At 48.2% G+C, this 13,428-nt stretch overlaps 2 protein-coding genes across 2 annotated transcripts; both read right to left on the bottom strand.

Annotated features, from left to right (window-relative positions):
* Nucleotides 1–1,126: 1,126 nt before the first annotated feature.
* Nucleotides 1,127–7,702, bottom strand: LOC125507319. Its single transcript, XM_048671936.1, has 5 exons — nt 7,463–7,702; nt 6,008–6,051; nt 5,799–5,919; nt 5,432–5,618; nt 1,127–2,665 (listed from the first exon to the last, which is right to left on the bottom strand). Exons 1-5 carry the CDS (start codon nt 7,700–7,702, stop codon nt 2,511–2,513), a joined length of 747 nt encoding a protein of 248 aa, XP_048527893.1. The 3' UTR covers nt 1,127–2,510.
* On the bottom strand, nt 2,887–5,421 carry LOC125510415 (noroxomaritidine synthase 1-like). Its single transcript, XM_048675586.1, has one exon. It carries the CDS (start codon nt 5,189–5,191, stop codon nt 3,590–3,592), a length of 1,602 nt encoding a protein of 533 aa, XP_048531543.1. The 5' UTR covers nt 5,192–5,421; the 3' UTR covers nt 2,887–3,589.
* Nucleotides 7,703–13,428: the final 5,726 nt, after the last annotated feature.

Genomic DNA, 13,428 nt, shown 5'->3' on the forward strand with positions numbered 1-13,428 from the left:
GGTTGGAGGAGAGGGCAGTGATTCAAAATCTGCTGCAACAACATCTAAATCGAGCGAGGCAATACATGAAGTACCAGGCAGACAAGAAGCGCTCACCGCGAACCTTTGAAGTAGGTGATCAAGTGTTCTTGAAGCTCCAGCCGTTCATTCAAACGTCGGTGGCCCCAAGGGCAAACCACAAGTTTTCGTTCAAGTTCTATGGCCCCTTTCCAATCATCGCCAAGGTGAACGACGCGGCCTACCGACTTCAGCTCCCGGCGCACGCGACAGTGCACCCCGTCTTCCATGTATCCCAGCTACGTCAGGCGATCCTCCCTGGTATGCAAGTGCACTCCGATCTCCCTATCTGTGCTGATGAACTTGCTGTTCCCATGGCAATTCTGGAGACGAGGTGGCGCAACAGAAGCAACGGCACTATGCTGGAGCAAGTGAAGGTGCGCTGGTCTGATCCATCATCCATGGGGGACACCTGGGAAGACAAATTGGCGCTTCAAGCTCGCTTCCCAAAAGCGGAGGCTTGGGGTCAAGCCTCATCACAAGGAGAAGGGGATGTTAGCGCCCCTGCCAGGAAAGGCACCCACCACAGCGCCAACGACACGCGCGGTACACGGGCCAAGCGTGTACCGCGGACCAACCCCCGCTTCACTGGGCCGGACTGGGCCAACCAGCTACACCCGAAGGGCCACGCTATTTAAGCAAGGCGAGTACCAGAGGCGAGTCATCCAGAGGATCACGGTGAACAGTACCTACTTTCCCTTCCACTTGTTCTTGTGTTCATCCTGCACCGAAGAACTCCTACCAATTCTTGTAATCTTCTGTACCTAAGCTACTACTTCAAAGAGCTAAACCAAGAGAGGATCAGTGTAATCATAACATGAATACTGTCGGCCAGAGTCTTCCTTCACATCTCCTGTAGAAAAAAACAGCGCGAGCTGTAGACATGAACCAAAAGCTGTTATGTATCCAAGCTCCACACAATTGTGCGGCAGCAGATCAGATCAGATCAGATCAGAGTGGAACGGTGAACTGGTAATACAGACACAAAGAAGAAAAAGCAATAGTTTTGCAGGTTATTCTTTTATTTTTTGCGGTGAGTTTAGCAGGTTATTCTCTGCCGTAGTAGTTCAAACTTCAAACAACACATCACCCAACAGACTGCCAGGCATCAAACTGGACTAGTGCTTTGCTCAGATAATTATTATTCAGCTGGAAGTATATCTTGACGCCGAGATGTATATGCGCGGGCAGCAGCAGCTTCATGAGGCCGTGGATCTTGTTCGCTCTGAGATGTCGACTGACAGATCACAAATTCACATAGTTAATTTTTTTTTTTAAACGAGGCAAAAGACTTGCCGTTTCATTGATAAGAGTAAGAATTGCCAGGTTAATTTGCGGAAAACCGGGCTAAAACCGGTACAACTCAGCCCAGAAAATGGACACCACCAGCCAACCTGGCCACATGCCAACAGATGGCCACACGCGCCAGCGAACGACAGCTTCGACTTTGACGACAATCTTTGCAAGGGAAATATGCAGGGCTTGCGCCGGCCAAGACCTCCGCGAACGACCGCCGAGTGCCGTCACCACCTAGACACAATCCACCGCAGCTTCGACTCCACAACAACCAAGCAACCATGGAAGAGCGCATCGGACACGCCAGATAGACCGACTACCAGAGCCCGAGCCATGACCCCAACTCATCTTGGCGCCATCATCATTGCCAAACAGACATTGACACCCCCTGGCCTCGACGAACCAGCCACCAACAACCATCGGTCTCCTAGTTGCAGTCCGCTTCAAGACGATGCCCCCAAGGAGGAGAAAGGCGCTAGGACGCCTCCATCACCCGATCCAGATGATCAGAGGTTTCCCTCCGGAGCCAAGGCCGCGGGGAGAGGGGTGACCACACCTCCACAATGATGATTTCAGGAAAGATCGCGACACCCACGGGCGCTACCGTCGCCGGTTCCGAAGAAGAGGAACAGCGACAAATGGAACACCACAATGTATGAACTACAAAAAGCTTCCAAAAATAAGCAAATGCAGAATAGAAAAACATCAATTTTCAAAAACGGCTTCGCGGTACTGGCCTGGGAAGTTGATGGAGCAGCGCCGGCATTTCCTTGTCCACTCGAAAGCTCTGTCATCTGCAGCCTCTCGGGCAAGGTTTCCATCCCCATGAGCGACAGGAGCCAAATAGGAGTATATGTGAGCAGCTCCCCTCCATGGTGCCCAAACTCTTGCCGTGTAGGTACCCTCGACACCTACTGCTACTGGCCGAGGAGAAGCAGAACATATCCACCCACAGGCCTCAATCACCTTCCATGGATTGTCTTATCATCCTTAAGGATCTACTGTGGTGAGGAGATCTTCCGCACCAGACAGCACACCCACGGCCTTCACCAGAGGCATCGTGAACACACCGAACAGTGGTACATCGGCGATCTGCTGATGTGCCCATGTAATGTAGTAGAAGCAGAAATCCATGGTGGTGTGCCAGAGAAGAACACTCATCGAATGGCCTCCTTAAGCTGCAACCCAGATCTTGGTCGCACTTGTTCGTATGAAGCATCCACTGCCCCCCTGCGATCGTTGAACTTCCAGTAACTGCCCGGGTCCTTGATTTGATCTTCCCACCCTTTCTTCACATACCTAAGAATCAGCTCTGTAATGGCAAAATATGAGTTGCAGGGCTTCATGGACCAAATTTGATCAACAAAGTTTTTGCAATTGAAGAAAATCAAGACGCATGTCTTCCGGTTGTGCCAATTATCGCGGGCAAAGAATCCCACCAGGTAAACAGACCAAATACGCTCTCAGTAGGCTTCCAGCATGGCCAGTCAATTCCAGCCAGAAGCTAGCGCACCCAACAGACCGGCAGTTGGCGAGGGAAGCTGGTATGGCCAAAAAAACTACAGTACTAAAGACACTAAAGACAAGGCGCGGGCAATTGACCGATATAGCCAAAAAAAATTAAAAACTCCTTACATATGCCACCAAAACATCCTTGTGCAATTCTTAATTGAATTTGGTGCTTGAGATTTGCAAATAGATTGATGATATAGATGGTAAAAGTATTTTCAGAGTAACAAATATATAATTAAAAGAAAAACTATAGTACTAAAAAATACATGGAGAGAGGCATACGCTGAAAAATATATGTCTGTGTGCCTGGCAAGAAAAACAAACAGTTCAGCTTGCTACAACAAATATTTTTTTTCTCAATAAGGAGGCATCGTCTCGGCCTCTGCATCATACGATGCACACACCCATTCACTACCAAAAATATATGTACTGAATTCCTTAAATTTTCGGTCATTTACTTGGATAATCTTACATTATTATCATGATGTTCCGGTATTTTTTTTTTCTACATGATTTCCAAGAACATTTGCACCATCCAAGCCATAGCTGATTTCTCAGGCAATTATTCATAAAAAAAATCCACCCGTTGCCGTGAATAAAGTTGTCCGACATGAAAGCGAAAATATGTATATGGACACACACGTACACCACACACGCATTCTAAGACAATTGTGGCACACATGCTGGGAAATCCCAAACCCTGGTCAACAAAAGAAAGTTTGTGTTACGCTTCTCGTTTCTTCAGCTTCATCATGAGCCCATTTTTCATCTGCAGTAAACAAGATAGCTTTGGTTGGATGCTCTGGCTCTCCACCAGCTCCAGGTCAAAGTTCCACACGACTGCGGCAATGATGGTCTTCATCTGCACAACTGCGATTTCCTTGCCTGGGCACATCCTTGGGCCCGAGTTGAAGGCCAGGAACTTGTTAGATGGCACGTACTTGATCTTGTTGCTATCCTCCAAGAGCCATCTGTTTGGGTTGAAGTCAAGGCAGTCTTTACCCCACAAGCTCTCCATTCTTCCCATGGAGTAGAGAGAGATGTAGATGGCATCACCGGCGTACACCTCATGTCCACTTGGCATGGTATCATCGGCAACCACCGTCTTGCGCTCCATATGCGCTGGTGGGTATAGCCTGAGAGTCTCATACAAGGTGGCTCTCAGATAGACCAGAGATTTGGTCTCCTCCGGCTCAAAGATGACCGTGGCACCCATGCCATGGGCTACTTTGTGCGCTGCAATAGGTGAGAGTTCATTACGGATGATTGACACGACATTAGGGTTCTGGGCGAGGCTGTAGAATATCCATGGCAGAGTTGTGCCGATTGTGTCCCTCCCAGCGAGCATGAAGCTAATGAGTGTCCCACAGAGCAAGTCATCGTCAGCATAGTCTGGGTCATTGATGTAGAGAGATAAAATATCCCCCACAACCTCTTCATCCTCATATTGGCCTCCGTTGGTCTTCCCCCTCTCCATCGTATCCACGACAAACCTGCGGAGCACTCTGTTCGCTTCGTGGAGCCTTCTCTCGGGACCAATATTTAGCCACCTCAATGTCTTCCACAAAGAGGCCGGCATGGTGTGTCGGAGAAATCCCACCTCCATGACTGTGTCCATGGCAAGGGAGGCGTCAATCGGAGGCATGTCCAAGGACAGGAAGCCAGGGTCAACGCCAAAGACTGTCATGGCGGTGATGTCAAACATTAACCTCGCCATTACTTCTTGCATGTCGAATGAAGTGCTGGTGCTCGCCATGCGGGCAAGCAACGGGAGGAGGTGGTTCTTCACCTTGTCATGGCAATGAGCTGCCACACGGTCAGCAAACCGTGGGCTGCTGATCACGCCCACGAACTTCATGCGGCGCAAGCGCCACAGCTCGCCATCGATGGTGAAGAAGCCACCAGCCATGATGTCGAATATGGCGGCGAATTTGGCGCCCTTGGGGAAGTTGGAGTAGTTGGTTGTGAAGATGTGCTGGATGTTGGCAGGGTCGCAGGTGATGAAGAACCGCATCCCGGCCCCAGGCGGGCCGTCCCCATTGAAGTTGAGGCCTGATCCGGCGAGGAGCGCATAGCTGTACTCATGGAAGTTGTAGATGTTGGCCACGAGACCAGGGAGCATGCCTACTATTGGCCATTTTGTGGGGAGCACTGATGCTGGGTCATTTGATCTACTACGAGTACTAGACCACATGTACAAGTAAAGACCTAGGGGAACAAGTAGCACAAGTGCTGTGGAGATGAGTGACATTATTATCGCTAGTGCGGTTTGGGGAGGACTACTTGGATGTAAGGTGCAAATGCAAGGACATGGCGATGGCTTCATTTATATATAGACAAGTTGTTCCCTCTGAGTCCATTGGTACCATACTAGCAGCAGCCACTACACATAAGTTTTTTTTGCGGGTCAGTACACATACGTTTTGGTGCACGATATAGCATGCGTTCTGTGCACGAATATCATGCGTTCTGTATCGTCATGAAATAGTATAAAACTTGTAAGTATATACCTCAATTAATCGATGCAATATGAACAAGGTATTTAAAATCGTCATGCGTATGGTACCTCCATTATTTTCGGGCTGCTGCTGCACTGGAGTAGTGGACAACAACGTATGAACGTTGCTGCTGGAACAGACGACAGACCACGGAATGCTCATTGTGTTCAGGAGACTCGTGCACTGCACGGGCATCCAGCTCAACTCTGAAGCGGAAAAACCATGGCCATCCCTGGCCTGTGATTGAGGGCCGACCTGACATATATGTATGAAACCTGATAGCATTATTTGTATTTCATTTTCACCAGATAATACTAGGTTGAATGAATGAATAAAGCCGACGGTTCCACTAAAATGCAGACAAAAACAAAGCTAGCATCGTTTCCTTTGCAAAAAACTCAAAACTAAAAATAGATGTTGGTCCAATCGACTAACCAGATGCAGAATCCCAACTTCAACCCCAGGTTCCAGCAGAGGAAGCAAAGTAATGATTTGAATCAAGTAGGTAGCTACGTCCATCCTGCTAGATCGAGGAGCAGATCCAGCCATCTGTAAACTGAAAATATACAAGCAAAATTTGTGTTCAGGCTATCTTTTAAGATCCAACAGATGCACAAAATGCATGTACACACCTGAGAACTTACCATAGGCCAGGATATACGCTAGCCTGCCACCACCAATTATGCATCTATTACAGTTTACAGAAGAAGAAGAAAAAAATCATGGTCAGTAGGTGACTGTCAACAGTTCTGCGCAAAAGCTCAGCACAACTATCTGATGCAGAGAATCCCCAAACTTGGCATCACTGAACACTCTGTTTTCAGTTAGAGCGACATTGCAATAGTAGTTACAGACATTCTTATATTTGGGTAGTAATATATTAACAGGGCAATCAAATGCCCCACACCATCCTTACACACATTGTAACAAGAAATGTATCCCCACAAAAGAGGAACAAAATAGAAAAGTACAAACATTGCGTGGCTCTCATGTCTCAAGCTTATTCAGACTTACAGACACTAGGAAACATACATACATCACAGTGAAACATAATGGCAAATCTTCCACAGATAAAGCAAATAAGCACCGATTAAGATGGAATACGGGGGAGAAATCGACTCCATATGTAAGCATCGTTTGTCAAACAATGTCTTCTCCCGTGGTGGTGCTGACCTGGGAAGTCAATGGAGCAGAGCAGGCATTTCCTTATCCGCTTGGAAGCTCCGTCCTCAGCAGTCTCTCTGGCAAGGTCTCCATCCCCATGTTGGACAGAAGGAGCCAGACATAGGTCAGTAACTCCCCACAGGTCTTAACTTGATTTGCATCGAATGACCTAGTTGCATCGAATATGGTTCATGTACCTAGGCAGCAACGCTCTAGCCGTATTTACAGAAGCACGTCTTAATTTGATTTGCATCGAATGACCTAGTTGTCTATGTTGTTTACATGTGCATATATACCGATTGAAAGTAGGCCCGCTGGGCAGGACTTGGTCAGATTTTACATGCTTTGGACAAAAACACAGCTGGACTGTTGCTTAAACTCTTATGTGAATCCCATTCCCATAGTATGTTGAAGGTAAGCAAGGGTGGATGCAGCTCTTACTAGTTACCACCCTACCTCTTCTCTTCTTCTTCTTCTTCTTCTTCTTCTTCTTCTTCTTCTTGGATCACAATCCATACCCCAAAACACAACTTGGTCAGCTTTAATTCAACAGAAAATGCCAAGGAAAAGGATCACAATCCAATCTACTCCAGCCATCCCTACCATGGGAATGCACCGTCATCCAGCGTCCACTACGCCTACCAGTCGGGATCAGCATGGCAATGCTGACGCGCTAAACTCGGCATGACTCGCTTACACATGCATACGGTGAGCTCACACACACTAACTTGATTTTGTGTGTAAAAAGTAACACTAAAACAAAGGGCAGGTTTGGGTAACAATGTTTGCATTGAGGGAGCACGCAGGGGAGCCGAGCAAGCGTGAGGGGGCGTCCACGCTCGGTCATTCAATGGTCACTAGGTTGCTACTCCAGCTAGAAACGGATGGGAATAAACACAAGCACCTGGCGTGCAAGCAGGCGGGCAGAAGCTGACCTGGTGGCACTTCCAGTGGACGGAGGAGAGGTCGCCAGCCATGCCGTGGGCGTAGTTTACCCGGTCATATGTTAATGAGGCCAGCTCCACGGTACCACAAGCCGCCGCCGCCGTCGCCGCCGCCTTGAGTTTCGCGCCATCCGGCTGGCGCGCCGGGGCGTCCGGTTCTGCTGTTCGGGTGTTTGACTCGTCAGGAACAGCAGGGGGGAAGAGAGAGGGTTGTTGGGCTGATTGACTCATCAGTTCATTGGGCTACTCCGGTAATGTGGCTGGTGTAGATGGATGGGCCTGCAGGCCGCCTTTGACGGCCCACTGAGCTGCTCGTCAAAGGTGTGAGAAACATGCAGGGGCGTTTTGGAGCTCGGCCTCCATGAATGGCCGGATTTTTTGAAAAATTCAAAATTCGCACTTTTCAGTTTTTAAAAAATCTGAAAAAAAATCATACAAGTAAACAAGCATGTTATGTGTATGTATGTAAAATTTTAGGATGAAATACCGTAAAATGCGATCTGTGCAAAAAAGAAAAATTCATGGACTTTGAGAATGAATAGTGCATCTACTAAAAAGCCTCAGATTTGTTCTTTTTGTGTAGCACTCATTTTAAGGTGTTTCGTCCTGAAAATTTACACACATATGCTTTATGTCTCTAAGTATGTGTGTATTTTTTTTCAAAAAATTTTGAAACATGAAAATTTGAATTTTGATCAAGTCAAACTCGGACTCCATGGAGCCCGAGCTCTAAAGAGCATTTTCGCATTGCAGTCCTTTTTATTAAGGCGAAGAACAAAAACGCTAGAGAACCACATCGACAAACACCACGTGCAAACATGACATATCTTCCAAATATAAGCAAAAGCAAACAACAACTAACGTTGAAACAGAAAACACGGGAAACACAAACGTCAAACATGACAGATCCACCATTGAAGCACCATCACCATTGGTACTTACAGGACCACCATTGCTGTTGCGAGCCCCCCCAACCCCGCCGCTATGTTGCAAGCTAGCACGACCAGAGCCATCGCTATGAAACCATGGCGATGCTGCAAGGGGGTGCCACCGCGAGAGGTCGCTAGTGTGCTGCCAACCGCGTGGCACTACAGCGAGTGGCGATGAGGATGTCGCCGGTGGAGGGCTCGCGGTAGAGTCATTGTTGTGAAAGCGGAGGCGATGCTGGGACTTGCGGTGATACAGATCGTGGAGCCATACCAATCTCCGAGTTAGGGGTGCGTGCTGAATAATTGTTGGTGTTGCAGGCTGTGCGTTGACTGGTTCACGCAGGAGACGGGTGCAACAACGGTTCCACCGATGTTGTAGGACGGTTCGCCAATGCTACAAGGACTGGCCAGTGCAGGGGAGCCCGACCGCCGGTGCTCAGTGTTGCATGTCTATGATGTTGCAACCGGTGCTGCTGCGAGTGGTGTGTGGTGGTCGACATCCGTTGCAAGTGGTGCTACAAGACATGCCGTGGGGACGACGAAAAAGTGTTGCTAGCTAGCGTTGTTGTGAATCGTCGCCGGGGACTCACGGAGGTGCTGAGGGGTGCTTTGCAACATGGATCATGTTGCAATGAGGTTTGCAACATGGGTCGTGTTGAAATAGGATTTCCAATACAAGTTGTGTTGCAACGAGAGATGGACAGAGGTAGGGACGATCGCACAGTGGGCATCACACGCATCAAACGGCTCGCGACCCGGTCGATGTTTTCCAAAGATCAGCCGACCGACGCATACCGTGGGGCCTTAAAGAAAATCGCTCGCGATAAAGGTGTGCCATGCATGTTGAACAATCTGTATTAGTCCCATCTACTGCATCAATCACCACTAAATCTAGCCTCTGTCGCTCTAGGGACTGGTGTTAGCTGACACCAGTCACATTTTGCAAATCCTTCACCAAATAAGTGCTAACTACTATTACAGTATACATAGGCTGACCCCACTACAACAAAAGCTAACACCATAGACATTTGTATCTAGCTTCGTCCTGTCCGTTCCGTTCCCGTGTACCCGGTCCGGTAGATCAAATACTCACATAGTATATCATCTCCAACATTGGCAACATCGAATGCTCCGTTCTGCATGAGATAGAAGAGCAGGGGTAGGACCAAGATTAAAGAAGAAAAGCATAGTGTTAATCGACAAGATAATCGCTTGAGATTGGTCGTTGGGTACTAGTAACGCGTTACATCACCATGCTAATCAAACATTCACATGACTGTCTCACAACCCCACTCTTAAAAACATACATGGTGGTCTACTGGTAGTAACTATAATAGTAAGAAGCATGCAGACATTGCATGCCTTTTTATTCAGACAAGAACAACGAACAACAACACTAGAGAACCACATCGACAAACAACACATACAAACAAGACATAACTTCCACAGATAAGCAAGCAAACAACAACTGAGGTTGAAACTGAAAACACGGGAGAAATGGCATGCATACATCAGCATCATCCGTCAAACACAATGGAAGAGATCCCCAACCTAGAGAGTGCAAGACAATCCTTCTACTGGTAGTGAGTGTCGGTGTCAAAACCGGCGGATCTCGGGTAGGGGGTCCCGAACTGTGTGTCTAGAATCGATGGTAATAGGAGGCAGGGGACACGATGTTTACCCAGGTTCGGGCCCTCTTGATGGAGGTAATACCCTACGTCCTGCTTGATTGATATTGATGATATGAGTATTACAAGAGTTGATCTACCACGAGATCATAGAGGCTAAAACCCTAGAAGCTGGCCTATGGTATGATTGTTGTATATCTTCTATCGACTAGCCTGGCCTCGGTTTATATAATGCACCAGAGGCCTAGGATAACAAGAGTCCTAGCCGAATACGCCGGTGGGGGAGGAGTCCTTGTCTTGACCACCAAGTCTTGTGGAATCTTCCTTGTATGCGGCAGCTGTCCGAACTGGCCCATGAGTATACGGCCATGGGGGTCCTCGGCCCAATCTAACTGACCGGGAGACGACGTGGTGAGTACCCCCTAGTCCAGGACACCGTCAGTAGCCCCCTTGAACCGGTCTTCAAGTTGGGGACACTCCTCGATTCTTCCGAATTGTTCTTCATCTTCGGTTGTCGGTCTTGAAAACTGGTTCAACAAATCTTCTCATCTTCGATCTTGAGGATCGCCGAAATGCATTCGACGAGTTTACACGTCGGGTATCCGAGGAGCCCCTTTAAGTTTCCGGCCTTTATCAATGCCTTGTTATTTTTATGCCACACCTCGGGTTCGAAGTTGTTCCCAGGAGGCAGTGTCCTCTTGCGTCCAAGCTCTAACGCCGGACTGCATTCGAGGTATCTTTTGCAGCCGAGCACCAATGCCGGACCGCTTCCGAGCTCCAACGCCGGAATGTATCCGAGCTCCAACGCCGGACTATGTCCAGCTCCAACGCCGGACTGTATCCGAGCTCCAACGCCGGACTATGTCCAAGCTCCAACGCCAGACTGTATCCGAGCTCCAATGCCGGACTATATCCGAGGTGTCATAAATCACCTTGGTTCAAAAAAGTTGAAGGAGCTCCAATGCCAGAAATGCCCTCTATGGAGCCAGCCACTAGCGCCCGAGCTTTATGCCGGACTGCTTCCGAGGTGGTGCACCACCCCGACTGTGGGCCGATTTTTGTCAATATTTTTTATTGGTGCAATTTATTCTCTGCCGAGATATATAGCTAGTAGCCCTCAAGGTGTGTATCGGTCTAAAACCCAAGATGCACCTGAAGGATGACATAAGACCGCTGATCCCAGTAGCCGCTGAGACTCAGGTTGATTTGCAAAATCGGTCTGAGGATCAACTCCTAGCTCGGCAGAATACTTCGGGACACAAAAAGCGGTGTGCAGAGTCCTTGAGACTTAGGTTGGGTGCGGCTGTAACGCCCCGGACACACCCGCCGGTGGTCGTTACTCCTGGCGGGATCTAGACTGACCCCACAGATCAATACTAGTCTTTTCTGCGCACTTTGTCCTCACTCGTGCGCACCCAAGAGCAACTTCCCGGTCGGTCACCCATCCTGACACTACTCCAAGCTGAGCACGCTTAACTCCAAGCTGAGCACGCTTAACTTTGGAGTTCTGTCCGAATGGGCTCCCGGAAAAGAAGGAATTCCTTATTGATATGAGTAGTCTATCATCCCTAATAAGCCAGGCTATCACATACACCCCCACTCAGAGGAACCGACGTCCTCGTCGGGCCACAGGAACGTTCCCTCTTGGCACAAACGTCTGTGCTTCCAGTCCGGTACGTGTGCCATGCCGGGTGCCATAACGGGTCACAAACGTCATGAACAACATGACCACGCACCTGTCCGCAACCATCCGTGTAACCGCGAGGGTCGGCTCTGATACCAACTTGGAACGCCCTGGACACACCCGCCGGTGGTCGGTACTCCTGGCGAGATCTAGACTGGCCCCATAGATCAATACTAGTCTTTTCTGCGCACTTTGTCCTCACTCGTGCGCACCCGGGAGCAACTTCCCGGTCGGTCACCCATCCTGACACTACTCCAAGCTGAGCACGCTTAACTTTGGAGTTCTGTCTGAATGGGCTCCCGGAAAAGAAGGAATTCCTTATTGATATGAGTAGTCTATCATCCCTAATAAGCCAGGCTATCACAGCGGCCGACCAACCTGAGGATCATAATCTCCTCGAAAACTATATTGCACTTAAATTTTCTGCACCGGATTGCCAACGCAGTAGCCCCCGAGACACTGGTCGGGTGGCAACACCAGATCATAGGATCGATGTGCCCTTTAATATTTATAAATAATGAGCGGGAAGCCCAGTAGCCCCCGAGCCTTAATGCGGGCACGGGTGGCCGAATTAAGGATCGATATCCATAGTAAAATCACAAATTATGTGTAATGACTCTATGTATCTAAGTACTTTACGTCATTAATGCTCGGATCCGCATTGTACAAAACTTTGCTGATCGACCATCGGCTTCCACCTCCTCGGCCACTAGCCGAGGAGTGTTTGTACTACTTTATAAAGCCTTTATGAGGGCAAAGATTTACGACAAACAAGGCAATCTGGCCATACGGTTTTATAAACAAAGGTTCGCAGAGATATATGTTATATTACTGTTTAACATAAGAAATGTCTTCCAAAGAAAATAGTCCCGCTATCGGTTCCTTTCTTTGGGTTTTCATGCTAAGCATGATCATGAAACCTCGACTCTAATGTAAGAGCAAAATATTGAGGATTTAGTTTGGGAGGCCAGTTACTAGCCTCCGGTAGTGTTCGGCGACAGTCGAGGTCAAGCCGTAAACACTTCGGCCAATGTTATGAATGGCCCATCATTTAACATAGTCATCGGATCGCTGACCAGTTTACGCTTATTGTGACAGTCAGTTTTCGGCTTTCTCCACTGAGGTGCTTAACCCTGTGAGCTGGAAGCAAAATCGCAGTGGTTCTCCCTTTGCACACCTAGCCGAACAAAGCGGAACGTAGGAGGCAAACGCAGGAGCCGGGCAACCCAACTATTGACTGAAGACACAATTCGAAACCGATGCATATTTAGCAATATCCGAGAATGTTTTTGCTGAATCTCTAAAGGTGTTCGGCGTTGCACTGCGAGACTTGTGCTGAAAACACACAAATAGTTTAAAAGTGCCAGAAGCTTGGAAAACCAAAAAACGTCAGTAAAAACTTGACATCCGAACAAGATCAAGTGTTCGGTGCCAATCCGAAAATTGGTCTTACTTTTTGCTTATGTCGTGCATTAATATGACACATCCGATCTCAAGACTTCAAGCGGGCCAGCCTACGGCTGCAGCCTCCTATCCCGTAGGCGGAGTGTTGCTCGTTAGACCAGCTTAGCAAACTAAACTCTAGCGGCTTTGAGAGAGAAATTAGGCTCCCGGCTAGTGACCACACACTCGTGTCGAAAAAAGGAGTGATAAATAATAATAATAATAATAATAATAATAATAATAAAAACTTTGCAACGACTAAGAAGAAGAACA

The sequence above is a fragment of the Triticum urartu genome, chromosome 5 (genome assembly GCF_003073215.2).
Source record: "Triticum urartu cultivar G1812 chromosome 5, Tu2.1, whole genome shotgun sequence".
In the NCBI taxonomy this organism is placed as follows: domain Eukaryota; kingdom Viridiplantae; phylum Streptophyta; class Magnoliopsida; order Poales; family Poaceae; genus Triticum; species Triticum urartu.